Source organism: Panthera onca, chromosome A3 (assembly GCF_046562875.1).
Source record: "Panthera onca isolate mPanOnc1 chromosome A3, mPanOnc1 haplotype 2, whole genome shotgun sequence".
NCBI lineage: Eukaryota > Metazoa > Chordata > Mammalia > Carnivora > Felidae > Panthera > Panthera onca.
This window is the reverse complement of record NC_138341.1, coordinates 136,016,682-136,042,391: the sequence shown is the minus strand read 5'-3', so window position 1 is coordinate 136,042,391 and position 25,710 is coordinate 136,016,682. Positions and strand designations below refer to the sequence as shown.

The window sequence follows — 25,710 nt, the reverse complement described above, 5'->3', positions numbered from 1 at the left end:
GCTACCACAAGGGGCACCTGGGTGGCTGAGCCAGCTAAGCATCTCTTAGTTTCAGCTCAGGTCATGATCTCACGGTTTGTGAGTTCGAGCCCCGAGTCGGGCTCTGTGCTGACAGTGTAGAGCCTGCTTGGGATTCTCTCTCTCCCTCTCTCTCTGCCCCTCCCCCACTCACACGGTGTCTCTCTCAGACAAATAAACAAACTTTAAAAAAAAAAAAAAAAGCAGCAGGAAGCTACCATGAATTCTATACCTCAAAAAAACGAATTCTGCCAACATACTGTGAAGGCAATGAAACCAGATGACAGGAGGGGGGACCACCGAAGTACAGAGGTCGAGGAGGTCCCACTGTGATAGCGAGGTTTTCCCTGGCGGGGGGGGGGGGGGGGGGGGGGGGAGCCAGCTATGTGAACAGCCACAGGTGAGCTCTGCAGGAGAAGTTGGGGAGGGGGGGGTCTGCAAGTGCCAAGCCCCGAAGCTGACATGAACTCAGGACAGTTGTAAGCCAAAAAAGGCACAAACGACAAATGAATCACGGTTGCCCAATAAATGCTCAATGGACATAAAAATTTCAGTGGCCCCATTCTCACTTCACCCAGTCAGGGGCTCCAGGACAGAGCTGCCCAGTCTGAATTCAGACCCGTCCTGGTTCTACACTGGGGCCAATGCCCCCTCGCCTTGCCACCCACAGGCTCTTGCCGAGAAGCTCGCTGGCTGCGGAGGCGGTCTTCTGCCCCCCCCCCCCCCCCCCACCAGGCCGCACGTTAAGACCAAGGTTTGCAAACTCGAACGTCACACGACAGGGAGAGGTGGGGCCTGAGCAAGCTGGGGAGCACGGGCGCTGCCCACGAGGCGGTCACTCTCAGCTCCCGCCAGCTGCTGCCATGCAAGAAGGAGGGCCTGGCGTCCCCAGGGCTTCAGATGTTTCAAGACAAGCTGGAAATCCAGATTTTTCTGTGAACTCTCCTGGTATTCATTTAGCTACTAAGAGCCAAGATTTTTAGATACGGTCAGGCCTAACAAGATTCCCACACGGGCCATGTGCGGCCCAGGAGGTGCTGGGACACCTCTCCGGGCCTCCCGGGGCGTGGGCCTGGCACCAGCAGCCGCGCTGGAAAGGGTTCCTGCGCGGCCTCCACCTGCGGCACCCGGCACCTGGCAGGTACACGGTGCTGAGCTGTTGCATTGGGTGGGGTCCCGGGAGGTGGGAGTGGCTAACAGGCACGCACGCTCGGCCCTCTCCCCACGACTCCCGGGCCGTGCCTGACACCCAGAAACAGCCTTGGCGGCTGTCACTCCGTGTAACCTAGCACTCCTTCCAGGTCAGTCCAACGTGGGAGATACCGCTGGAGGGACGAGGCCACATGCCAGTGTCCCTGTGCTCCCAGAATCCACGGGCAGCTACTCTTCGGTCTGGCTAGCGTTCATTCGGTCTGAAAAGGGCACCCAAATATTCCCCGAGGGAGCCATCCCTCCCCCACTCTGCACGGTTCAGGGGTGCGGGGTAGGGCCGGATGTCCCCGTGACACAGAGCAATCCTTCTTTCGTTTGGCGACGAACAGGTGGGCTGAAACGTGGCTTGGGGCAACACTAGCGTGGCTCCTCCAAGAGTGCTCCCTGGGCCGGCACCCTTAGCATCACCTGGGAGCCCGTGGGAAACGCCAGCTCAGGCCCCAGACCTGAGGACTGTGACTCAGCATCACAACAAAACCCAGAAAACTCCAGGTGACTGTCAGGGCCACCCCAGGGTGTGGAGTGCAGAGCAACCGGGCTCTGGGGGAAGACTTGCTGATTCACATCTGGGTCCGTGAGGCCACATCTGGCCACCTGATCTGTCTGCGTCTCGGGCTCCTCGGGAGGAAAATGGGGCGGGATCATTACACGGCACCCGGGGCACGGCAAGCCCTCAGCCGCGTCAGCCCTGGACACACGGGCCTGGCAGACAGCTGAGCCGGGGCCCCATCTCCAGGCACGTCCAGAGGACGTGTCTTCTCCAGCCGCCGAGGTTCTGAGCAGCTGCAGGGAAGAATTCGGACCCTGCCCGGCCTCTTGAAGAGTATCTCGGGTTTGGGTCAAATACTGACAATGGGGGCAGAAGGTGGGAGCCTTCCAGGGAGGGGAGAATAGGGGGCCAAGACGCGGTGGGGGTTTGGGAAAGCAGCCGGGACCTGGGTTCGGAGTGTGAATTTGAGAATGGGAGAGGGGGAGGAGGCTCAAAGTCACCGTGAGCGGGACAGGAGGCCATGGGAAAAATCAGACAACAGCTTCTCGGGTGGCACGGAGGGGCTGGGGCCTGGCTAAAGAGGGGCCTTTCCCCCTTGTCCACAGTGGGTAGAGGGTTTGGAGCAAAGGGGCGAGACCATCAGAGAACGGTGTGATGAAAGAGTGTATTAGTAAAAACCTGTGTGTCCCATTTGCTGTCAGGAGATGCTGTGTGTGCACACACACCACAGGGAAAAGTCTGGAAGGGAGCGCCCCACGCACCAGTGGCATCACCCCGAGCACGAGGACTAGGATGCTTTCTCATCTCCTCTTTGCTCGTCTGTATTTCCCAATTTTTCTGCAAAGGACACGCACCGCTTGCATAAATAAAAAAAGCAATAAAAGCTGTAAATAATTAATGCACTCTCTCCTCAGGACTTAAGCCAGTGGATGTGTTTTCAACTCAGTTATTTCAAATATTTACTGGACTCCTGGCCTTGGAATGTCTGGCCCTCCAAAGAAACACACGATCCGATCGGGGGTAGGGGGGCTGTGCAGACGGGCTGATGGAGAACCAACTGACTCCTTTACCCACGGACCTCCAGACCCTCACTCCCACACACAAGCCCTTCCTCTGCAGCACACGGACAGCTCTGGAACCCCGCGAAGGTCTTCCCGGGAGTCAGTGAAACCGCCCCTCGCAGCTCCAGACACGCTGGGCACGTGTGAGACGCACAGTGGGTCACACACCCTACCTTCTGGAGCGGACGCTCAGCCTCTTCTGTTTGCCACTCCCCCGAAACAGCTTTGCCTTCCTCCAAGGCGGTCCTTTCTTCCATTCAGGCTCAGACACCCGCTCCTGGGACACCATCCCTGAGGCCACTGGGCAGAAGAGCTGAAAATACCCGGCACGTTGGCATCATACTGCTGAGAGCCCTACGGTGCTAACTGGGGGCCCAGGGGACACCGTGGCAGCCCTGCCCCCACCCCCAACTCCATCCATCTCTCTAGGAACCCCTGCATCCCGTGCCTAATTGCCTGGCGGAGGAAGGAAGGCCAAACTGGGTCTTGGACCCGGCACATTCTTTATTAATCGCCATTCTCGGGATCAAGAGCAGCCTGGGGCGCTCTGGAGTCCAGGCACTGTTCCGCACGGCTACACCAGAACCGAGGCTTCAGGACACTCTCCGGCTGCCCTGGCCCAAGATATCTCAGGGCAGGACATAACCCAGACACATGGATGCGCTCTTCAGTTGGGACCACACACCTACCACTTAGGTACCAGGTGGACACTCTACAGCACTCAGCCCCCTTCCCTTTTAGCCACTGCTCCCGGGAAACTCAGACGCAAGTTGAATCTGATCATAGTAATTGTTTCCCCAGTCCCCAGTACGGTAACTCTATTTTTTTTTAAGTAATCTCTGCATCCAATGTGGGGCTTAAACCCACAACCCCAAGATCAAGAGTCACATGCTCTACCGCCTGAACCAGCCAGGCACCCCAACAACTCTCTCCTTTTAAGAGATGGGGTTTCACCTGGAATCTATCTCTCGGTAAGAGTTTCTGGTTTACAGTCTTAGGTTACCCAGAGAACTCTCTCCTCGGCAGGGTTTCATTTCACTTTTTGCTGCTGCTACCAGGAAGCTCAGAGTAAAATTTAAGGTCTAGTGATGAAAAGTATCTCATCCAGGGTCTTGGGTGAAGTAATTCTTTCCCTTGACATTTCTGTTTGCCTGAGTCTGTTTTCTTTTGTGTTGCACTGTTCAGCCCTTGTCCTATCTCGCCCCGTATGTGACAGCTCAGCCTCCTCTGGGAGCAGACGGCAGGTGTTACAAGGCTGGCTTCCCGCTCCCTCTCCTTCACTACAAGTGCCGCCTGCCAAGCACGCTCCCCCAGCCCCAGGGCCCTGGGCAAGGTTGGGGGGGGGGGGGGAGGGTTACCTTTGCTGTCCGCACCTGCCCTCCTTCTCCCAGGGCCGTCCTCGTCCGTCCTCCCACCACCGCCCTGCTCAGGGGCCGGGCATCTGGACCCTCGTCCCGGGCGCTGCCACCGAGGAAGTGCAGAGCCAAGTAGACAGAAGCGGTCGTTTCCTTCTGCTCTGTGGGCAGAGGCAGGCTTCGGCTCAGGCAACACCACGTGAGTCGGGGCTCAGCCCTCAAGGATGGGAAGGGGCCCTGGGCCCTGGTGCTCCGCAGGGTTTCTGAGTGGGTACACGAGGCCAGCTGGGGCCAGCCCGGGGACGTGGGGGCCGTGGGGAAGCAGCAGCAGGAACTGAGCCCGGCCAGAGGCCCTGAGGGGGGGTTTTCCGGGGCGTTCTCGGGAGGTCCGCCCAACTCCCTGCCGAGGGCACAGGGACTCAGGACACCCCCAGAGGGCCCGGCCCCCAATGAAGTGCTACCCACTTCAGTGCAGAGGTGTCGGGGCTCAGGGGCCCCACTCTTCTGGGTGGCACACGCTGGGGTGGGCAGGAAGGAGGTCGTCTCCCTGGAGGCACCGGAGGATGAGCCAGGGGACGGCCCTGCTGCTGGGGTGTCGGCATCCAAGTCTGGCTTCTCCTCTCCCTGCACCCCCTTTCTCCTACCCCAGTGCCTGGACCAGCCGGGATCCTCCTCGAAGGTGTCTGCTCCACTGGAGGCCAAGCCCGTGGCCGGGCAGGGGGGCAGGCGGGTCCCCGGCCCTGGCCCAACAACGGAGGGCTGTTCCTCCGGCCACCCTCTCCTGCAGAGAGGGTCCTGGCCTGGTCTGGGACCCTGGGCGGTGGGAGGTGGGGGGCAGGCCTCACCCTGAGGCAGCCTGAGCAGGTACTTGGGGGGAAAGGCAGCGTCTGCCGGGGCAGTGAGGACGCCGGGGGCCTGGGGCTGCGTGGCCAGCTGGGGGTGACGTCCAGGGGACACAGCTGCAGGACACGGGTCCTGTAGGACCTGCCTCGGGGCCACAGATGGAACAGCAGAGGAGACACCACAAACTTCCGACGGCTTTGCTGGCTCCCCAGCCCTGCCCCCCGCCACGCCATCAGCACTCCCGCGCGGCTCTCCCGGCTTGTCCCCAGGATCACCGTCCTGGTTGTGAGATGGCGGGGAGGTGGCCTGCCCGGGGCCACTCGGGGTCTCTCCTTCTGCTCCCACGGGCTCTGGCGGCTCCTGGCAGCTCAGCTTCTCGACCTTCAGCTTCTTTCTCTCCGATGGGAGCTTGTCCTCTGAAGGCTGGGGCTCCCCAGTGCCACCGCTGGGTTGCCTGGACACCGTTGGGGCCTGCTGGCAGGTCTCCTTGCCGCCCCCACCACGGGTGCCTCCTTCCAGGTTAGGGTCTGCCGAAACCGGCATGGGAGCCTCTAGGTTACCTCCCTTGAGGGGACCGGGTGCTACGGGCTGCTGAGTCCCCAGCTCCAGCCTCCCATCTGGAGGAAGCAGAGGGCTCTTGCTGCCCGAACAGGGGGGTTCTCTGCAGCTGAGGGCGGAGGCTAAGGTGGCCCTGTTCACCCTGGGCTGGTCCCTGCCTCCTGCTCTGGCCGCCGTCTCCCCCTCCGTGGCTGGATCCGTCACCGGGAAGCCCTCCTGGGCCAGTGGACGTCCCCAAGGCCCCGGCTGGGTCCCCACAGACACACCTCCACGGACAGGGGTCCGCCCGCCCTGCGATGGGGCTGTGCCCTCGTCCCCTGCTACGTCTCCCTGGAGAGGACGACCTAGCTCTGCCCCACTCCCCACCGTCCCCTCCCGTGCCTTCTTGCCTCCGTGGTAGCTGGTTTTCATTTTCTGGTAGATTCTCTTGAATGTCTCTTTCCCATACACCTGCCACTTGTCCTGGGAGAACATCTTCAGCGGCCTCTGGCCGCACTTCTTCCCGGCTGCTCCGCCCCTGCTGGCCGCCCCCTCCCCCGCAGCCGCTCTGCTTCCATCCAGGTCCTCCGTGGGGGCCGGGCCGTCTCCGGTGAGGGGACGCGGCAGGTCCTCCACGGCCGCCTGTCTGACCAGGGCCCGGGGGTGACCGCCGGGGACGTCCGCCGGCCGGGCAGGGGCGGGCCTGGGGCTCGGAGGCTTCTGCTTCCGGGGACCGGCGTGCCGCGGGTCCGGCGGCTCCTGCCACGTTCCCGCGCCCTCGACGAAGGGCAGCGAGTTGCTCCTGGTGACGGGCACGCACGCCACGGTGGAGGAGAGCTGGGTGGGGACGGAGTGGAAGAAGACTGGGCGCGCCTTGTCGGGGGGCGTGAAGGTAGAGCGGGCCGGGCCCAGGGCGGCGGGCTTCCTCCGGCCGGGGGGCAGCGCCCGGATGTCGAAGTGGAAGGAGTCCTTGTAGGTGTAGGGCACGGGCAGGTCGATGCTGCCCTGCTTGCACAGGACCGTCTTGCGGGGCCGCACGTTGTCCAGCTGGGAGTCGTCCACCACGGCCTGGTTGTGAGAGATGAGCCAGGCGATGCGCTGCTCCAGCTGCCGCTCCAGCCGCGGGCCCGGGGCCGCCTCCCCCTCCGACGGGCCTCGCGGGGGGCTGCCGGGGGCCGGCGGCTGCTCCGCGCTGTCCGAGCGGGACAGGTAGCCCGAGTCTGTGCTCTCACACTTCCTCAGCCGGCCCTCCGGGGCCCCGACGTCCCGGGCTTTCTCCGAGGACGGCGCCGCCTGCTGCCGCGGGGCGCGCGGCGGGCCTGCGGTCGGGGACGGCTGCTCCGGCGACTTCCGCCTCGGCTGGGTGCCGCCGGCCAGGGTGCGCGCGGGGGCGGCCGCGCGGGCAGAGTCCACGGGGGTCTCTCTGTCGGCTGGTGCGGACCCCGGACGGGGAACGGCTCCCAACTTCAGACCCAGGGTCTTAGCGACAGAGGACGGGTGCGTGGCTGGCACCGGGCAGCGCCCGGCACCCTGGGCGCCCGGAGAGAGGGGCCTCCCGGGTCGGCTCCGGCTCCAGCCGTCCCCTGCGCCCGCTGCCCTGGAGCTCTCTCCGGCCCCGGCCCCCTCCTCCGGGAGGCCGCCGCCCCCTCCCTCAGACTCGGAAGACAGCCGGGAGTGGCTGAGGTGCGTCTGGGTGCGCCTGTGCTTGTACAGGTTGCTCTGGGTCTTAAAGGCGATGCCGCAGGTGGCACACGGGAAGGGCCTCTCACCCGTGTGGGACCGGATGTGCTTCTCCAGAACGCTGGGCTTCAGGCAGTCGCGGCCACAGTGTGGGCAGAGGTACTTGCCGGCGTTCCGCACCTTCCCCGGGCTGCCCAGCGTGGGCCCCAGGCCCGGCGACAGGACGGGCAGCGTGCCCACGATGTTCACGGTGAGGGTCGGGGCCGCCGGCTTCCCTGCCTGGGTGGGGCCGGGGCCCTCGGGCTGCAGCAGGGGGCTGAGGATAAAGGGTCCGCCGCCCCCATCCAGGCTGCCCGTCACCAGGGGGGCGCGTGGCTGGAGGCCCCCCGGGGGCCCCGTGTGGTACAGCGGGATGGGCAGGGCCTTCAGGAACACGGCGGGGGCCAGACCCTGCTCCGCTGACAGAATGACGGGGCCCAGGGTCAGGTGAGGCGAGACCTGCCCACCTGAGGCTCCCGGGTGTCCAGGGGCAGGGGCTGGCTGGTCCCGGGCAGGCGAGGCAGGGCGAGTGAGTTCTGGCACCTCCATCCTGCATCATCCGGGTGGCCCAGGATGCCTGGCGACCTGTGGGCAACAACCAAACTTTACCACGGTACCTCTCTTCTCTGATCGTGCAGTAAACTCTTCCCTGCCCCCACCAGGCGCGCCGTCACCCCACTGAAGCCCGGGAACAACCCCCCTAGGGAAGCACCGTCATCCCCATGTTAGGAAAGGGGAGACAGAGGCTCCAAGAGCGGAAGCGACTTCACAGGGAGCTGACACATGGCAAAGCAGGATCCGGACCTAGGTCTGTCTGCATCCTGTCTATTTCACATGCCGAAAGGGAACTCTTGACTCCTGCCCCCTACCCAGGCCCACGGCAGTCTTGTCACTGTCACTCCCAACACCCAGCACAGGGCCCTGTGCAGAGGGGACACTCAGAAAATGCGCTGACTTCATGAGAAAGAAAAGTTCACGCTGGGACTCAGTTTCCAGACCTGTAAAACGGGCAGAGAGTCGGCACTGCCCTCGGACCCTTTTCAGCCTGGGGTTCTGAGTCCCTGCTGTTGGAAGAGGGCAGAAAGTTAGAACGCTGACCTGAGGGAGAGCCTAACAGATTCAGCAAATGAAAACACAAGATCCCAACTAAATGAATTTCAGAGAAACAATGCATAATTCTTTAGTAGAAGTCTACCCCAATCTCACACGGGTCACGCTTATACTAAAAATTATGGGTTATCTACCTGAAATCCAAACGTCGCTGAGCATCCAGTATTTTATCTGGTTACCCAACCAGGATAAGGGGCACGTTCCCAACCTCAGGATCAGGCTTGGGTCTCTGCTCACAGGTGGGGCTTCCAAAACCCCTCCACACCAGCTGGGACATGATCAGTTCCCTCTGAGCCAGAGGGAAGAGCTGGGCAAATGTGGAGGCAAGACAGGCAGAGAGACCCAGCCACGTTCTTTGAACCAGGGGAGGGGGAAAGTCAGATTCAACGGCAGGAGGGTGGATGAGCCCATGGCTACAGGAGCAGGGGTCTTCAGATGCTCCTTGCCCAGACACTCACTCCCCAGGAGCTCTGTAAGCACACTGTGGTCATCCCCCAGCTGGGCTCCTTAAGAAAAACAAATACAAACTCCTGCCTTTTGCAGCAAGCAGGTAAGGTGGAAATAGTGGCTGAAACCGTTTCGTATTGGCTCATATCAGCTCACACTGCCTCCTGAGAGCTGATTTTCAGGAATTGTGCAAGCCGGTTGTTAAACACGGCCATTATTAACAGTTAAATCACATAAACTTATAATAAGCTATGTTAAAAACAAAGATATACTACTGGATGGTCACATGTAGAAGAATGAAGTAGAACTCCCTATCTCACATCAACTGAAAATCGATCAAAGACCTACATGTGATAACTGAAACTACAAAACTCTTAGAGGAAAATACAGGACTAAATCTTCATGACCTTTGATCCGGCAGTGGATTCTTAGATATGACACCAAAAGCATGAGTGATTTAAAAAAAAAAAAAAAAAAACACCTTTTTAAATCAATTTTATATAATTGTATACTAAACTTTCTTAAAATATAATTTTATACCAACTTTTTACATTGTTTTTTTACCAAAATTAAACTTCTGAGCGTCAAAGGACACTATCAAGAAAGTGAAAAGACAGCTCACAGAATGGGAGAACGTACTTGCAAATCATACGTCTGGTCCATGCAGAATAAAGAACCCTTACAACTCGATACCAAAAGAACTACCAAGTCAACTGAAAAATCAGCAAAGGACTTGAACACCCACTTCTCCAAGGAAGATTTACAAACAGCCAAAAGCACGTGCATGGATGCTAAACACTACCAGTCATTAGGAAAAAAAAAGCGTACATCAAAACCCCGATGAGACATGACCTCACAGCAGCTAGCATGGCTAGAGAACTGGAAATGACAGGTGTCAGTGAGGATGCCGGGAAGTGAGGACACACGAGCACGGCTTACGGGAACGTAAGATGGCGAGCCACAATTCGGAGGCTCCTCAAAAAGTGAAACTTGGAATACCGTATGACCCAGCAAGTCCACTTCTGGGCATATAATACCCCCAAGGAACTAAAGAGAGGAGCTCAAATGAAAATTTGTATGTGAATGTTTACAGCAGCACATTTCGAAACAGCCAAAAGGCAGAAACAGCCCAGGTGTCCACTGATGGATGAACAGGTGACCAAAACGCGACATACCCAGACAAGGAGGCCCCCTTCGGCCACAGCAAGGAAGGCAGTGCTGAAACACACCGCAACGTGGACGAGCCATGAACACACACGCCAAGTGCAAGAAGCCAGACCTGAGAGGTCACGTAGCGTACGATTCCGTTCGCGTGAAAAACCCGGATGGGGCACATTCATAGACACAGAAAGCAGATTACGATGATGGCCAGGGATGGAGAGAGAGAATGAGGGGTGACCGCTTGATCAGGTTCAGGGCTTCCTTGGCAGGGATGAAAATGTTCTGGCAGTGGATGTACTTCATGCTGCCCAAATGTCCACTTTAAAATAGTGAAAATGGGGCGCCTGGGGGGCTCAGTCGGTTCAGCGTCCGACTTCAGCTCAGGTCACGATCTCGCGGTGAGTTCGAGCCCCGCGTCGGGCTCTGTGCTGACAGCTCGGAGCCTGGAGCCGGCTTCAGACTCTGTGTCTCCCTGTTTCTCTGCCCCTCCCCTGCTCACCCTCTGTCTCTCTCTCTCTCTCTCTCTCAAAAATAAATAAACATTAAAAAAAAAATAATAAAGTAAAATAGTGAAAATGGTTGGGATGAGCACTGAGTGTTGTATGGAAACCAACCTGACAATAAATTTCATATTCATAAATAAATAAATAAATAGTGAAAATGGGGAGTATGGGGCTACGTGAATTTTACCTCCCTAAAAAAGGTACTAAATACTTGAAGCTCGTCACTTGCCAATTATTTGATTCCATCTTACCATTCTCGGTGCCCTCGGGGTCATTCTCGCTGCATTGGCATCGTGGACACGCCACACAACGGTGTGGCACTCCACGCTGCCGTCACTTCCCACCCGTCACGTTCATAGCTTGGGACTGGCTGTGCTGGGGGTGTTCACACCACAGGAATCGGCCAACGCCGTCAGACTCCTTTGTAACGTGAAACCAGCCCTCCAGGTCGCTGCCCCTCGAATGGCTCTTGCGCCACTGTCTCCCCTGCGGCAAAGCATCTGGCGCGATATAATTTTTTCGGGAAAGGTTCAAAGACGAGAGTCTGTAGAGATCAGGAGGGGGTCCTGGAATTCCTTGGTGCTGATGCCGACGGGAGACAATGGCTGACCTCGAGGTGCCGCAGCCTTTCTGCTAGCTGAGGAATTTCAAGGTGCTCCCCCTGGGAACCATGGGAACTGAGTGTCGGTCCCTGCTTCCTCGGCTGGTGGGCACATTAGCCCGAGACCCAGGCCCCTCGGCGCTGAGAAGAGGCCACTCGGGCAGAGCTACAGGGAGGACCGTCCGAAACGCTGTCTGTGAGAACGCTGGGCGCCGTGCCAGGCGTGGGGGAAGGGCCCACTCATCCGGGTTTCCAAAGATACGCCTCGACAGTTTGAACTATCAACTAGTGAGTCTCTTCCCTCATCGGTCAGCAGGCCCCATTCCCTGCTTCTGAGAAGAGATGCTGTGTCATGTTGGGTTCCCCCCAAAAAAATGCCATTGCCAGGATTCTATTTGGGAGGTGACCCCAGGAAACACTCACAGGGGAGAGAGAAAGACGGGGTAAAGGAGCCTATAAAGTGTCATGGGGCAGCCAGAGCGTGACTCGACGAGGGAACGATGGGAGATCACATAGAACACACGCCTCGGCGGCCCCACAGGGCGAGAAGGCCGCTCGTGCATGGAAGGTCTTCCCGGGAGCAATGAGATGTTGGCTGTGCAACTGGCCCAGTGCACACACTGAGCAGCCCTAGGGCCCCAGAAAGCCAGCAGGCCCACAGTGTCCGTGGACCGGCTCCTACGTGGCAAGTGCAGGGGGAGATGGGCGGGCAGGGCTCTTGCTGGAGTTGCTGCAGCAGAAACAGAGTAAAGACTTCTGGATTCCAGAGCTTAAACCCTAAGAAGGAAATCCATTTCCCAACCCTCAGTTCTGACGGTCCCCAAGTTGGGAAGAGATGGGAAGGAGGAGGAGTGGGAAGGAAAGGAGGAGGTCCCCCAGAGTCGGCTTCAGGGTGAGTTGGGCGGAGGGGTGACCTGGACCCCACCCTCTAAGGCCTTCAGGGGAGAGCCCAGGACGGAACACAAAGCACCCACTCTGCGAGTCCAGGCAGGCAAGACGGAGGAGGCCCACGGGGTTCCCGCACCCCAGGGTGAGTACCAGAGCCTGAGACGGGCCCCGGAGGGACCAGGAAAACTCAGGTTGCGTCCCGGGGGGCCTGCCTGGGGAGCTGAGGGCTGAGCATCACCTTGAGCATGGCCCCCGACATCGGCCCTCCCTCGGCGGAAAGAGAAAAGCGGCCTCGGTGGGGAGGTGCCGGGCTTCAAAACAGAAACCCCAGAAAAAGAGGTCTCCATTTCTGATACACCTGCCACGACGATTATTTTGCTCTCTGCGCAGCCTGTTCTGTGATCACAGCAAAATCGACTCCTTTTAGGAGCAGCTGATCCCGGCCGGCAAGATAATGAGCCAACCGACACCCTCCTCCAGGGAGACCTCAAAGGGCCACCACTAACTTTTCTCACTCCGAACCGAGGTGGTAGCAGGTCATACGATTCCCGCTGGACTAATGGGGAAGTTGAGGCACAAGGTGGGGAAGGCTCTGGGAAGACCAGCCGGTTGGCAAGACTCGCGGCCAGGGGCTCGCCTCCTTGCCCTCCTCAGGATCCGCCACGTGGAGAGTGTGAAGGACCCCTCGCCTCCTCCATTCTGCCACGTGCACGGCCCCCCACCTCCTCCGAGCCCCCCGGGCCAGTAATGTTGCTGTGAGCGTGCAGCTTTACAGGGAGGTGAACGGAGAGGAGGGAGAAATTTGCAGGAAAGAAGGGACGATTTTCCAAAGCCAACCCATCAAGGGACCTGGGCAAAGAAAGAGCACGGAAATGCCACCAACAGGTTCTAAAACTTCATGTTGGGACGCTGAAAGAGAAGACCACACAGAAATGTACCCCAAATGTATTGCCCCAAATGCTGAACTTTTGGGGAAGAATGTGGGGCTGGGTCTGTTTGAGCTGCGAGTTTCCCAAGCCCCCAGGTGCCAGTCGTTGTGCCGCGTGGGGACCCCTCAGACCCTGACCTCCTCCCCACCCCTGGATAACCGCGGTTTGCTGGAATACGGTCGCTTTGTTGTTGTTTTTTTTAAGTTTGTCTTTTTTTTTAAAGTTTATTTATTTCAGTAATCTCCACACCCAACTCAGCTCCAAGATCAAGAGTTACATGACATGCTCTTCTGACTGAGCCACCAGGTGCCCCTGGAATACGGCTGCTTTCAAGGGGGGACCGTGTGTTCAACAATGTGAATGTACTCGGTGCCTCTGAACCGCACACTTAGGAATGGTTAAAAGGGTAAACTGTATGTTATGTGTATCAACTTTTAGAAAGTGAAAAAAAAAAATGCTGCTGGGGAGACTAGATCATTACCCTGTAAGCCACGACTTGTCACTCATACAAAAACGTGCCCGTGAATGTTTCCAGCGACTCTAATTCTGACTGCTAACACCAGCCAAGCTGTCCTTTAGCAGGCAAATGGAAACTGTGCCCCATCTGACGATGGAATGTTGACCATCGCTAAGAAGAAACGCGACCAAGCCACGAAGAGACACGGAGGAACCGTAAATGTATGTTACTGAGTGGAAGCAGCCAGCCTGAAAAGGCCACAGCCTGTATGACCCCGTGAGACATTCTGGAAAGGACAAGACTCTGGAGACAGTAAAAAGACCAGTGGCTGCTGGGGCCTGGTGGGGAGGAAGGAGGGACGGCCTGGTGGAGCACAGAGGACGTTTAGGGCAGCGAAACGCTTCTGTTTAACACTGCAGGTGGATGCGTTATCACTACACGTGTGTCCAAACCCACCGAATGTGCAACGCCAGGAGGGAGCCCAATGGAAACCGTGAGCTTCAGTTAATAACAACGGATTAATACCGGCCGATCGGCTGTAACAACAGCCACACGCATGCAAGACGGCCAACACAGGCAGAAGTGGATGGGGGCTAAGGGTGTGCACTCTTCGGGGGCCCTCTGTACTTTCCCCTCGTTCTTCTAAAAACCCAAAACTGCTCTAAAGAAGCAAAGTCTGGGGGCGCCTCGGGGGCTCAGCCAGTTAAGCATCCAACTCTTGATTTCGACTCGGGTCCTGATCTCACGATGCATGAGATTGAGCCCCATGCTGCGCTCTGCGTGGACAGCGTGGAGCCTGCTTGGGATTCTCTCTCTCTCTCTCTCTCTCTCTCTCTCTCTCTCTGCCTCTCCCCCATTCACGCTCTGTCTCACAAAATAAACTTTAAAAAAAGTAAAGTCCATTAATTTTTAAAATTAAAATCAAAACAATTTTTAAAAAGACATGTGAAAAGACGTTTACCCTCACCAGCCAAGGAATGCAAGGTGGGTACCATGATGCCATGCTTTGCCCGTCAGAGTAAAAAACATAAATAAGTAAGTAAGTTCTTGTCCTAACTGGAGGAGAAAAAAAGAAGATCGTTTTTGTCCTTAGAGCTATTATTAAAATAAATACGTAACGATCTTTTTAAAAGTGTATCTGTGGGGCCCCGATATGACCCTGCACACTTGAATGTACAGCCCCATACTTCGGGGGATGCACCTCCAATTTAAGACCTTGACCTGGGACACCTTCAGCCAGACCTTCCAGAGAAACCGGACCTTCTTCCCTCTGCCCCGTGGCCCCAGTGGAGTAGCCTCTGGTGAGGACTGCAGGTGAGAGCAGGGACGGGGGAGAGTCAGGCCGGGACTGGCTCCGAGGGTGCCCTGTCCCAGGCGCCAGGCAGCACCTCTGCCCGGCTCTCCCGGGGCCCTGGGGTCCCTAGGCTGAAGAAGGACCACCTCCCAGGCTCGAGTCCCAGTTCTGCCACTCGGCCGCTGGATGGCTTGGGCAAGCTCCTCTAACGTTAGGCTCTCATTTGTAAAATGGGGAGAACCAAGGAGGATAAAGGAGATGCTACCTACAGGCTCTTATCACAGCACAAGCACAAAAGGGGAACAATCCACTGACAGTTATTGGCCTGTTTCTCTCTTTCTTCCTTTTCCAAGTTAATCCAGTTCGCCCTCATCAGCCTGAGGCATCTATCTGCCCAAAGAGCCGAGCATTTCTACAGGTTTGTATCAGGCACACCTGAGCCTCCTTTAGTGCCTGCCGTGTGCCTGTCGCCAGCACCCGAGTGCTTTACGTGGGCTGAGTCGCCCAATCCACACCAGGCTGCCCCTCTGGAAGGCGATGCTGCTCTTCCAGGGGAGGGGGCCCCGAGGGAGGGAAACATTTGCCCAAGGGCAAGCTGCTGGGAGACATATTCCCTCCTAAAGGAAGACAGACAGCGAAACAAGGTAAGATTCAGCTTCCCAAATGCAAATCAGGATTTCTGGAAAGACCATCATCTCCAGAGGAGATGTTGTTGACAGTGAAGGTTCTTCACAATTACCTTCTGTCTTTATTAGACGTCCTGGGCCCCAAGGTGAGAGGACTTGTACCGGAAGGTGCGTGGGCACTAAATCCAATGACCAGTGCCCACGTGAGAAGGGGGACGATGCAGAGACAGCCACGTGAAGGCCACGGGCCCAGGCAGGCAAAGACGAGGGTTGTGCTCACAAGCCCAGGAGCACCTGGAGCCAGCAGAAGCTGCCAGAGGCCGGAGGGGGCGTCCCGAGAGCCTGCAGAGCGAGCCCAGCCCTGCCCACACCTGGATTCCGGACCCCCGGCCTCCAGACCAGGGGAGGTCACAGTGCTGCTCTCAACCTCCCAGTGTCGGGGACTTGGCCACCGCAGCCCCAGGACACTCATACAGGAAACACACGAAACGTCTCCAATTTTCCTGGCCCTGGAAGACGGTGAGGAGGGCACGGGCCCTGCACAGGAAGGCAAGCAGGACGGGAGAAGGTGTAAGCCCGGGCGACCCCGGGCTGCCCCCCATTTCCCAGAGGAGGCCATGGCAGGACACGGCCCGAGCAAAGCAAGGCTGGGCAGAGGGAGGCCCTGGGGCTGAGCTGTCCTGAGCTGCCACAGGGTCCTCTTGCAGGCTGGACGGGGTCTGGTGTGGGGCTCACAGAGTGCTGGGAAGGGGGCGCCTGGAAGGCAGACTCACTCTGTAATGAACCCCCCTCCCCCAAACAGGCCGAGGGGACCACCAGACAACACCCGGAGACACTGCAGGGGGTGGCGGGGGAGGACACGAGGTGAGGGGACACCGGGGAGAGCAGACATTTAATCTTCTCTGCCGAGGGGTGAGAAAGGGGGCTGGGGAGGCAAGGTTCAAATCCTGCCCTGCACCTACCTGTTGGTGCCGTGACCCCAGACGATCCGCACCGCCTCCTCGGGACTCAGTTTCCTCATCGTTAACACGGGGAAATAGCGGTACCTCCCCCATGTGAGAGTTAAGCGGGTTGGAAGCATGCCTGGCCTAAAGTACCAGCTCGACAATCAGCAAGCCCACGTTAACTCTTCTTCCGGCCTCCGCTAGCCAGGAGCAGGGCTTGAGGGAAGAGCCGGTCAAGCGGAGGCAGAGTGAAAGAGCCCTCTGCTCTTTGTGCGTCCCACTCACAGAATGAGTTACGTTTTCTCCTGCCGCGAAAGTGTCTCCGAGTCATTCCAGGTAGTGGCTGTATACTCTCAACCATTGACCCAGTGTCCCGAGCACCGCCCGGCACATGCTAGGCCTTCCATAAGTGACTGGTGAGTGAATGAAGTGCAGGGTTGGAAAAGACCACCAAGAGATGGCCGAACTTGGGTGAAGAGCTGTGTCAGCCCCGCGGCAGATTCAGGGGCCCATCCAGGGACTGCCCACCCCGTGCCCCCTCCCCCCCAGAAAAGAAGTCAACGGTAAGCAGTGCGTAGTGAAACCATACGGCGCTGCCGGCTCCCGTCTCCCCACGCGGTCCGCTCTGAGGAGGGGGTGCGACTCGGGTCCGCGAAACTCCGGTCTAAGGAGATTGATTCCTCCTGCGACTCGGGCCAAGCCACGCTGTTCCAGTCTTTCACCTGTCACAAACTCCCAAAGGTTTCTACAGTGGAGCCACGACACGCAGTGAGGCTGAACAAAACGAAAATAATGACTTCAATCTCTTGGCAATGGCCCCTAGAGGTCAACTCCATAAGCAAATACCAGCCTCAAAGCCCACTTGATTCCCGCCGTGAGCAGTTCGCTGCTGAGCGCGATGCCAGAGCCGGCAGTGTTTTTCCTACACGTGCACTGAACACACAAGGCCCCTACTGCATGTGTTGATTCAACATGGAAATAGGACAAGTTTCAGCACCAAAGGAAAAACTGGCTGAGGTTGAGGAATACAGTTAGGGGCTGCAAAAACTACAGTCCTTCACACCTCCCTATTTCCACAGACTTTGAAAGGGAGGCTTTGCAGGGTCCCCTAGGTGGCTCAGTCAGTTAAGTATCTGACTTTGGCTCAGGTCATGATCCCGTGGTTGGTGAGTTCCAGCCCCACGTCGGGCTCCGTGCTGACAGCTCAAAGCCTAGAGCCTGCATTGGATTCTGTGTCTCCCTCTCTCTCTGCCCCTCCCCTACTTGTGCTCTGTCTCTCTCTCTGTCAAAAATAAATAAACATTTAAAAAACTTAAAAAGAAAGAAAGAAAGAAAGAAAGAAAGAAAGAAAGAAAACAGAGAAAAGAAAAGAAAAGAAAAGAAAAGAAAAGAAAAGAAAAGAAAAGAGAAAAGAAAAGGGAGACTTTGCTGCCCTTCCCATCATGATCTGGAGACTTTTCATCTACCCCTCGACCCTGGGTGATACAGTGGCATTAGTGACAGTGAGCTGGTTCCAAGCCCGGCACTCAAGAGCTCTGCATGCTTCAGCTCTGCTTCGGCCTTGGAAGCAAGCCCACGCTAGCTGCCTGGAGGATGAGCGACCATGTGGAGCTGAGACAAGCCATCCCAGGGAGGCCACCTTAGTCTGACCAGCCCCCTGTAACAGAGCTGGCTGCTGCCCACAGGCACATGAGTAAGCCCAGCCAAGACAAGGCCCGCTCAGCGGAGCCTGGCCTAAAACACTGACCCATAGCATCGTTAGCTAAATAAATGGTTGTCATTTTAAGCCGCTATGTTTTGGGCTGTTCGATAGCAAGAGCTAACTGAATAGTATGATATCAACATGGTACCTAAAAGAATTTTAAGGGTAATTTTGACCAGTGGTGATTTTTGCCTTACGACATCCCTCACATGCAGTGACTCCATGATAACCCACGTTTCTGGGGACACGCTGCTCTCGTAGGCAACCGCATCAGCATCGAAAGGGTCAGAATTGATTAGCTCCTCTGGCAATGGCATCGTACTTTCTATTTTCTTCAAATATCGAAAGGTCTTGACGCAGAGTTTCCTCAGCTTCCCTTTGTGAACCTTTGGTCACCCTCCCAGGCTAAGTTAGCATCGATGACGGCCTCTGTGTCTGACCTCCGCCATCTGTTTTCTCACCCATTTCTTTGAAGAGCCTAGACAGCTCATAAATCAGCATTTCAACCCACAGCAAGATTATCTTCCACTGTTTCTTACCGCAACCCAGCTCAAGTACTCACATGCTTTTTGACATCCATTTGAGATCAAAACTGTTTGTTGGAATGCAAAAGAGGCGGCCAGGAGAGAGGCCAGTGGACACACAGAACCCTCACTGGCCGACAGAGCTGGCAGGATGGATCTCCCATTCTCCCTGGCTGAGAAAACCGTATATTCTGCCACACTGGGTCTCATCAGCCAGACACTGTGCCAAAATGATCAGGACATTCGCATTAACAAAGCACTTGGCTTATTTAGCAAAATATTTGAAACGGAAAGTGGTAAAACCAGCACCGTTCAGGAAGACATCAAGTAGAGTATTTCTGTTTAGTTTCCACCTATTGAAAATTCATTTTCTCATCCACTCAAATGTTTATGGAGCACCTACTCTGGGTCAGATACTATTTCGTGTGTTGGTCTCTCTTATGATACACCCCTACACAGACAGGTAAGAGAGTTCTTTGAAATAAATTATACAATATACCAGAAAATAATAAGTGTTACGGAAAAAAACAGAGCATGGTAAGGAAGGGGAGGGGTGAGGTGGGGAGAGGAGCCAGGCAGGGAGGGAGGGGTGCCGTTGTAAATGGGATGAGTCAGGTGAGACCCACCTAGAAGGTGAGAACACAGGAAGCTAACGATGGAGTGAGCCACACTGCTATCAGGGGGAAGAGGTTGCAGGCAGCAGGAACGGCCAGTGCCAAGGTCCTGGCGTGGGAATGTCTGGTCCACATCTGGGAATGTACCGTGAGACATGATATGCTAAGAGAGAAGGCAATACATTCACAGAGGCCAACCTGCCCAACTATATTTTGTGATTCTTTTGGGGGAACTCCATTTCCCTGGGCCTTTGTTTCCTCAACTGCAAAAGGGGGAGAAAGACATCTAGGTACAAACTCGTAGCTACAGAGGCACCGTTCTTGCTTAAATGACAAGAGGCGTGTCCTTAGCACCGCTGTCACCGTCACTCTCCTCCATGGCAGACGGAGAAGGCGCAGCTGGACGCTCTCTTGCCGACTGGGAGAAGGGGATCACCCAAGGGGGGACCCCGCCTCCCCGGGACCACCTCCCTTTTCCACACACACGACCGCGAAGGTCACCTTGGCCTGCTCCCACACCCCCCAAGGCCAGCTCTCGCCACTGCAGGCCTGGCCACGCTAGAGGCCGATCGTGACCCCTCGCGGCTCAGAACGCATGCGATAAAAGGGTACAGAACACCATAATTCATGATTGCCTGACAGGCTATAAACAGATTTGTGTGTTTACGGTATGAAACAGCATAATTCAGAATACGGTATTGGTGATGCTTATTGTTTTATATAATTACATTAATTAGGCAGCAAAACAGCAAACAGATGGCAGGGCTGAATTCAAAGCAGGATAAGACAGAGAGCCCCAGATATTGATGGGATTCAGAGGATTACAGGAGTAACCCCTACCTTCTCAACCGCCCACTCAGGGAATGCAGCACACAGCTGGGCATTCTTGGTACGTGTGCACCCTGTGTGCACGGACCGCGACGCACAGATCTGCATTACAGGGGCCTGCGGGCTCTGCTCGTTAAAGGCATGTCGATTGGGACCCACAAAGATGACCCTCTGGCTGCCAGGTGTGGGGCTCCTTAAACCTCTCCTCCATCTTCTGGTGGTGCCAGCCGGCACAGAGTTCTGTTTTCTAATGAAGCTACAATTCAGGGGCGCCTGGGGGGCCCGGTCAGTTACACATCCGATTTTTGACCTCGGCTCAGGTCATCTCACGATTCGTGGCATCGAGCCCCGCGTCGGGCTCTGCACTGACACCATGGAGCCTGCTTGGGATTCTCTGTCTCCCCCTCCCTTCCCATCTCCTGCCCACTCTCTCAAAATAAATAAATAAACTTAAAAAAAAACAAGTTTAGGGGCACACGGGTGGCTCAGTCAGTCAAGCATCTGACTTCGGCTCAGATCACGATCTCACGGTCCGTGAGTTCGAGCCCCGCGTCGGGCTCTGTGCTGACACCTCAGAGCCTAGAGCCTGGAGCCTGTTTGGGATTCTGTGTCTCCCTCTCTCTCTGCCCCTCCGCCATTTGCGTGTGTGTGCATGCGCTCTCTCTCTCTCTCAAAACTAAACATTTAAAAAAAGTTTAACGAAGCTACAACTTACGTACAGTATGGTTCCCCTTTCTAGCGTGTGGCTCTGTGAATCTGGATAAGCAGACACAGCTGCATAGCCACCAACCAAACTGGGGTCCAGAAAACCTCCACCTCCCAGGTACCCCACACCTCTTCTGATCAGCCCCTTCGCCTCCCCCAGTCTGGCAACCACAGACCCAGTTCCGCCCCTACTGTTCTGCCTTTTCCAGATGTCCCATAAATGGACTTACAGACCGTGTAACTTTTCTAACCTTCCACGACGCCCCTGAGATCCGTTCGTGGTGCTGCACGTTTCGTTAGTTCACCCTCGTTGCTGCTGAGCAGTACTCCAGTATGTGGAGGTGACCTACTTTAGTTACTTCCCCTCCTTGCCAGGCGGTGTCTGAGGAGGCCTGGGAGGGACAGTCAGGACATTCGCTGCTGCCTGACAGCAACAAGGCCACCCTTGCCCCCGGGAGCAGCGGAAGGCACGTGGGGAGCAGGAACGGGCACCGTGGCTCCCCAGGAATCACTCTCTCCCGGGGAGTTACCCAGGGTGGCCTGGTGGGGAGCCACCCCCTCCCCAAGGAGCAATGAGAAGCTCCCCCCCGGGGGGCCAAGCCTCTACCCACCCACTTCCCCTGCTGAGCAAGGTCAAACGGGAGGCTTGATCAATCCAGGCTCTCATAACACAGCACCCAAGATGTCCAAGTTTCAACCAAAACTCACTTGTCATATCAAGAAAAAGTCCACAGATGTCGACACCAAGATGCAAGAAACGTTGGAATTAGCTGACAAAGATTTTAGAGCAGCCGTCATCAAAATGTCTCAATGAACACTTATGAATATGCTTGAAACAAATTTTAGAAAGTAGAAAGTTTCAGGAAAAAAAACAACCAAACGGAAATTTTAGAACTGAAAAATGCTATAACAAAAAGTTTTTAAATGCTGTGGATGGCATTAAAGTGTCAATACTATCCAAATAAATCTACACAGTCAATGCAATCCCTATCAAAATAACACCAGGGACACCTGGGTGGCTCAGTCTGTTAAGCATCCCACTTTGGCTCGGGGCATAATCTCATAGTTCATGGGTTCATGGGTTCAAGGCCCACATCGGGCTCTACACTGACAGTGCAGAACTCTCTCTCTCTCTCTCTCTGCCTCCCCCCACTTGTGCTCTTTCTCTCTTTCAAAATAAAATTAAACTTAAAAAAATAATAATAATAACAACACCAGCATTCTCCACAGAGCTAGAACAAGCAATCCTAAAATTTGTATGGAACCAAAAAAGACCCGGAATAGCCAAAGTAATGTTGAAAAGGAAAACCCAAGCCGGGGGCATCACAATTCCAGACTTTAAGCTGTATTACAAAGCTGTAATCATCAAGACAGTATGGCACAGGCTCAAAAACAGACACGTAAATCAATGGAATAGAATAAAGAACCCAGAAATGGCCCCACAAATGTATGGCCAACTAATCTTTGACAAAGCAGGAAAGGGTATCCTATGGAAAAAAGACAGTCTCTTCAACAAATGGTGCTGGGAGAATTGGACAGCAACATGCAGAAGAATGAAACTAGACCACTTTCTTACAACCTACACAAAAATAAATTCAAAATGCATGAAAGACATAAATGTGAGACAGAAAACCATCAAAATCCTACAGGAGAAAACAGGCACCAACCTCTTTGACCTTGGCCACAGCAACTTCTTACCTGACGTGTCTCCAGAGGCAAGGGAGATAAAAGTGAAAATGACCTATTGGGGTCCCATCAAGGTAAAAAGCTTCTACCCAGCAAAGGAAACAATCAATAAAACTAAAAGGCAACCAACGGAATGGGAGAAGATATTTGCAAATGGCATACTGGATAAAGGGTTAGCATCAAAAACTTATAAATAACTTACCAAACCGAACACCCAAAAATAAATAATCCAGTGCAGAAATGGGCAGAAGACATGAATAGACAGTTTTCCAAAGAAGACATCCAGATGGCCGATAGGCACATGAAAAGAGGCTCAATATCATTCATCATCAGAGAAATACAAATCAAAACTACAATGAGATACCACCTCACACCTGCCAGAATGGCTAAAGTTAACAACTCAGGAACAACAGATGTTGGTGAGGATGCAGAGAAAGGAGAACCCTTTTGCACTATTGGTGGGAATGCAAACTGGTGCAGCCACTCTGGAAAACAGTATGAAGGTTCCTCAAAAAATTATAAATAGAATGATCTTATATCCAGCAATTGCACTACTAGATATTTATCCAAAGGATACAAAAATGCTGATTCGAAGGGGCACATGCACACCAACGTTTATAGCAGCAGCATCAATAATAGTCTAATTATGGAAAGAGCCCAAATGTCCATCAACTAATGAATGGATAAAGATGTGATGTCACACACACAATGGAATACTACTTGGAGATGAAAAAGAATGAAATCTCGCATTTGTGACAACACAGACAGAACTAGAAGGTATTATGCTAAGCGAAATAAGTCAGATATAGGATTTCGCTCATAGGTGGAATTTGAGAAATACAACAGATGAACATAGGGGAGGGAAAGGAAAAATAAGACAAAAACAGAGAGGGTGGAAACCCCTAAGAGACTCTCGAATACAGAGAATCAACTGAAGGTTGCTGGAGGGAAGGTGGGTGGGGGGATGGGTTAACTGGGTGATGGGCATTAAGGAGGGCACTTTCGGGGATGAGCACTGGGTGTCATATGTAAGAGACGAATCACTGGGTTCTACTCCTGAAGCCAAGACCACACTGTATGTTAACTAACTTGAATTTAAAATAAAAAATAAAAGACCTCTGCGGCTAGCAAGCACCCCGGAAGCAGCCCCATCTCAGGGTCATGAAGGCAAGCAAGATGGCGTCTGCCAGCAGGGTGGTTCAGTCAGTCAAGCCACATGCTCCATGAATAAGGAGTGTCTCCTGACGGAAGAGACGGTCCTAAACCCAGTGAATCAGAAGTTTTGGGATCAGCAGGACTACCAGCTCGCTCTTCTTCACTTTCGTCACAGCATTCGAAGGGAAGGAAATCACCAGATTTGCTGATGCATCAGGGTCCGCCAGACACCGCAGAAATAATAAAAACGTTACCTCAGAAATACAGAAGGAAGGGGCGCCTGGGTGGCGCAGTCGGTTAAGCGTCCGACTTCAGCCAGGTCACGATCTCGCGGTCTGTGAGTTCGAGCCCCGCGTCAGGCTCTGGGCTGATGGCTCGGAGCCTGGAGCCTGTTTCCGATTCTGTGTCTCCCTCTCTCTCTGCCCCTCCCCCGTTCATGCTCTGTCTCTCTCTGTCCCAAAAATAAATAAAAAACGTTGAAAAAAAAAAAAAAAAAAAAAGAAATACAGAAGGAAGCTTGTGTCTCAAGAAGAAATTGAATTTACCCAACGCAGAGGTCCAGAATAATCACTGACGGTGTGGCTGCTATTTGTCATCATTCAAAAGAATAGTCTTTACAATGAAGGACTTCTAAAATGGCACATGAGAAATTATACGTTAAACAACTTGAAGAAATGTTCTATAAAAAAAATGAAATAGAAAATTTAGGTGGACACTTGTATCTCCTAATATATGTATGTTGGTCAGTTTTTCCACAAGCTTACCTGATTGTTAATGTAGTTATTGAAGTACACATTTTTTAAATGTAAAGTAAATAAAATAAAATAATAAAAAAAAAAAAAAAACCTCTGTGGATGGGCTCAACAGAATGGAAGAGACACAAAAAGAATGAATGAATTTGAAGACAAAATAATAGATTCCCAGTCTACTACAGATGAAAAAAAGGCTGAAAAAATGAACAGAGCCTCAGGAATCTGGGGGACTAATGAAACATATAACATTCATGTCATGAGAGTCCTGGTAGGGGAGTGGGCTCACACAGCATTTAAATAATGGCTGCAAACTTCAATTTGGCAAAAGACCTAAAAACCTACAGATTTGGGAAACTAGTGAATCCCAAATAGGACAAAGCCAAAGAAATCCTAACCAAAATACATCAAAGTCAAACTTCTGAATTCTAAAGACAAAAGAAAAAAGGATCTTGAAAGCAATGAGAAAAAAGTCACACCTTAGGGGAAAAACCACTCTAATGACAGCAAAGTTCTCATCAGAAACTTGGGAGGACAGAAGGAAATGGCACATTCCAAAAGGGCTAAAATGAAAGAATGTCAACCCAAATTCTATATCCAGAAAAAAAAAAATCCTTCTTCAATGAAGGGACAATCTAGACATCTTCAAATAAAAGAAAACAAAGATAATGTCACCCCAGACCCATCCTAAAGGAAGAGTTAAAGGACGTTCTCTAAACAGAAAGGAAATAACGAAAGAAGGAAAACCTGGAGCATCGAGAAGGAAAAACATGAACAGAAAGAGTAAAAATATAGACAAATACGGTAGTTCCTTCAGAACTTTTTAAACGATGGTGGATGGTTAAGACAAAAATAAAACCGTCTGATACGGTTCTAGATGTATGTAGAGTCTAGATGACCGTAAGCGGGGGAAGGGAGGAAGGTAAAGCTTCTACACTTCGTTCCAAATGGCGAAATAGTAACACCCACGGACTGTGATGAATTACAGGTCTACTCTGTGATACAGAGAGCAATCGTGTAATCAATATGGGGATATCCAACAGAGTGTGCCTGAACCATGGGCCACAACTGTGGTCTCCCTGCAACCGTACAGCCTCGGATTGGAAACGACGTGTCTGCAGCCTTCTTGACGGGAACTAGGGCCCTGGCAGTAAGAGTACAGCCCATCTGAGCCTGGGGGTTCAAAGTTCCTGCTCCCTCGGCAAGCCCTACTTCCCACCACACAGCCCAGGAGCTCTGAAGACCTCTGGCTCCGATGGTGTCCAAGCTCCCAGTGCGCCCCCACATCTCCCGCTTCCTGCCTGCCCGCCAGGGTATTATCTACTCTGGACAAGCTCCAGTCTGGCTAAACCAACCAACTTCTCTGCTGTTCAGTGGTAAAACCACAGCTTCTCCAATGAGGTCCCAAGCCCTTCCACGTATGCCTTCTCTTGGGTACTATTCTCTCTCAACCCTAGGGTACTGCACAGAGTTTCCTTGTATCTTATAGCTGCCCTTTCACTACAGTGAATCATTCTGATGTTAAACTTCCACAGTGTGACCTACTAGGTTT

At 54.2% G+C, this 25,710-nt stretch overlaps 1 protein-coding gene across 3 annotated transcripts in view; it reads right to left on the bottom strand.

Annotated features, from left to right (window-relative positions):
• ZNF831 (zinc finger protein 831) overlaps positions 1-25,710 on the bottom strand; it is a 111,175-nt gene that overhangs the window by 62,484 nt on the left and 22,981 nt on the right. For 2 of the 3 annotated variants that reach the window (XM_078443902.2, XM_078443901.2), the window contains exons 2-3: positions 4,140-7,820; positions 2,955-3,094 (exon numbers count right to left, since the gene is read on the bottom strand). In XM_078443902.2, the coding sequence (XP_078300028.2) occupies positions 2,955-3,094; positions 4,140-7,784 (3,785 nt within the window). In that variant the 5' untranslated portion in view covers positions 7,785-7,820. The remainder of the gene's footprint in view (positions 1-2,954; positions 3,095-4,139; positions 7,821-25,710) is intronic. The other variant, XM_078443903.2, reaches the window with a different exon arrangement.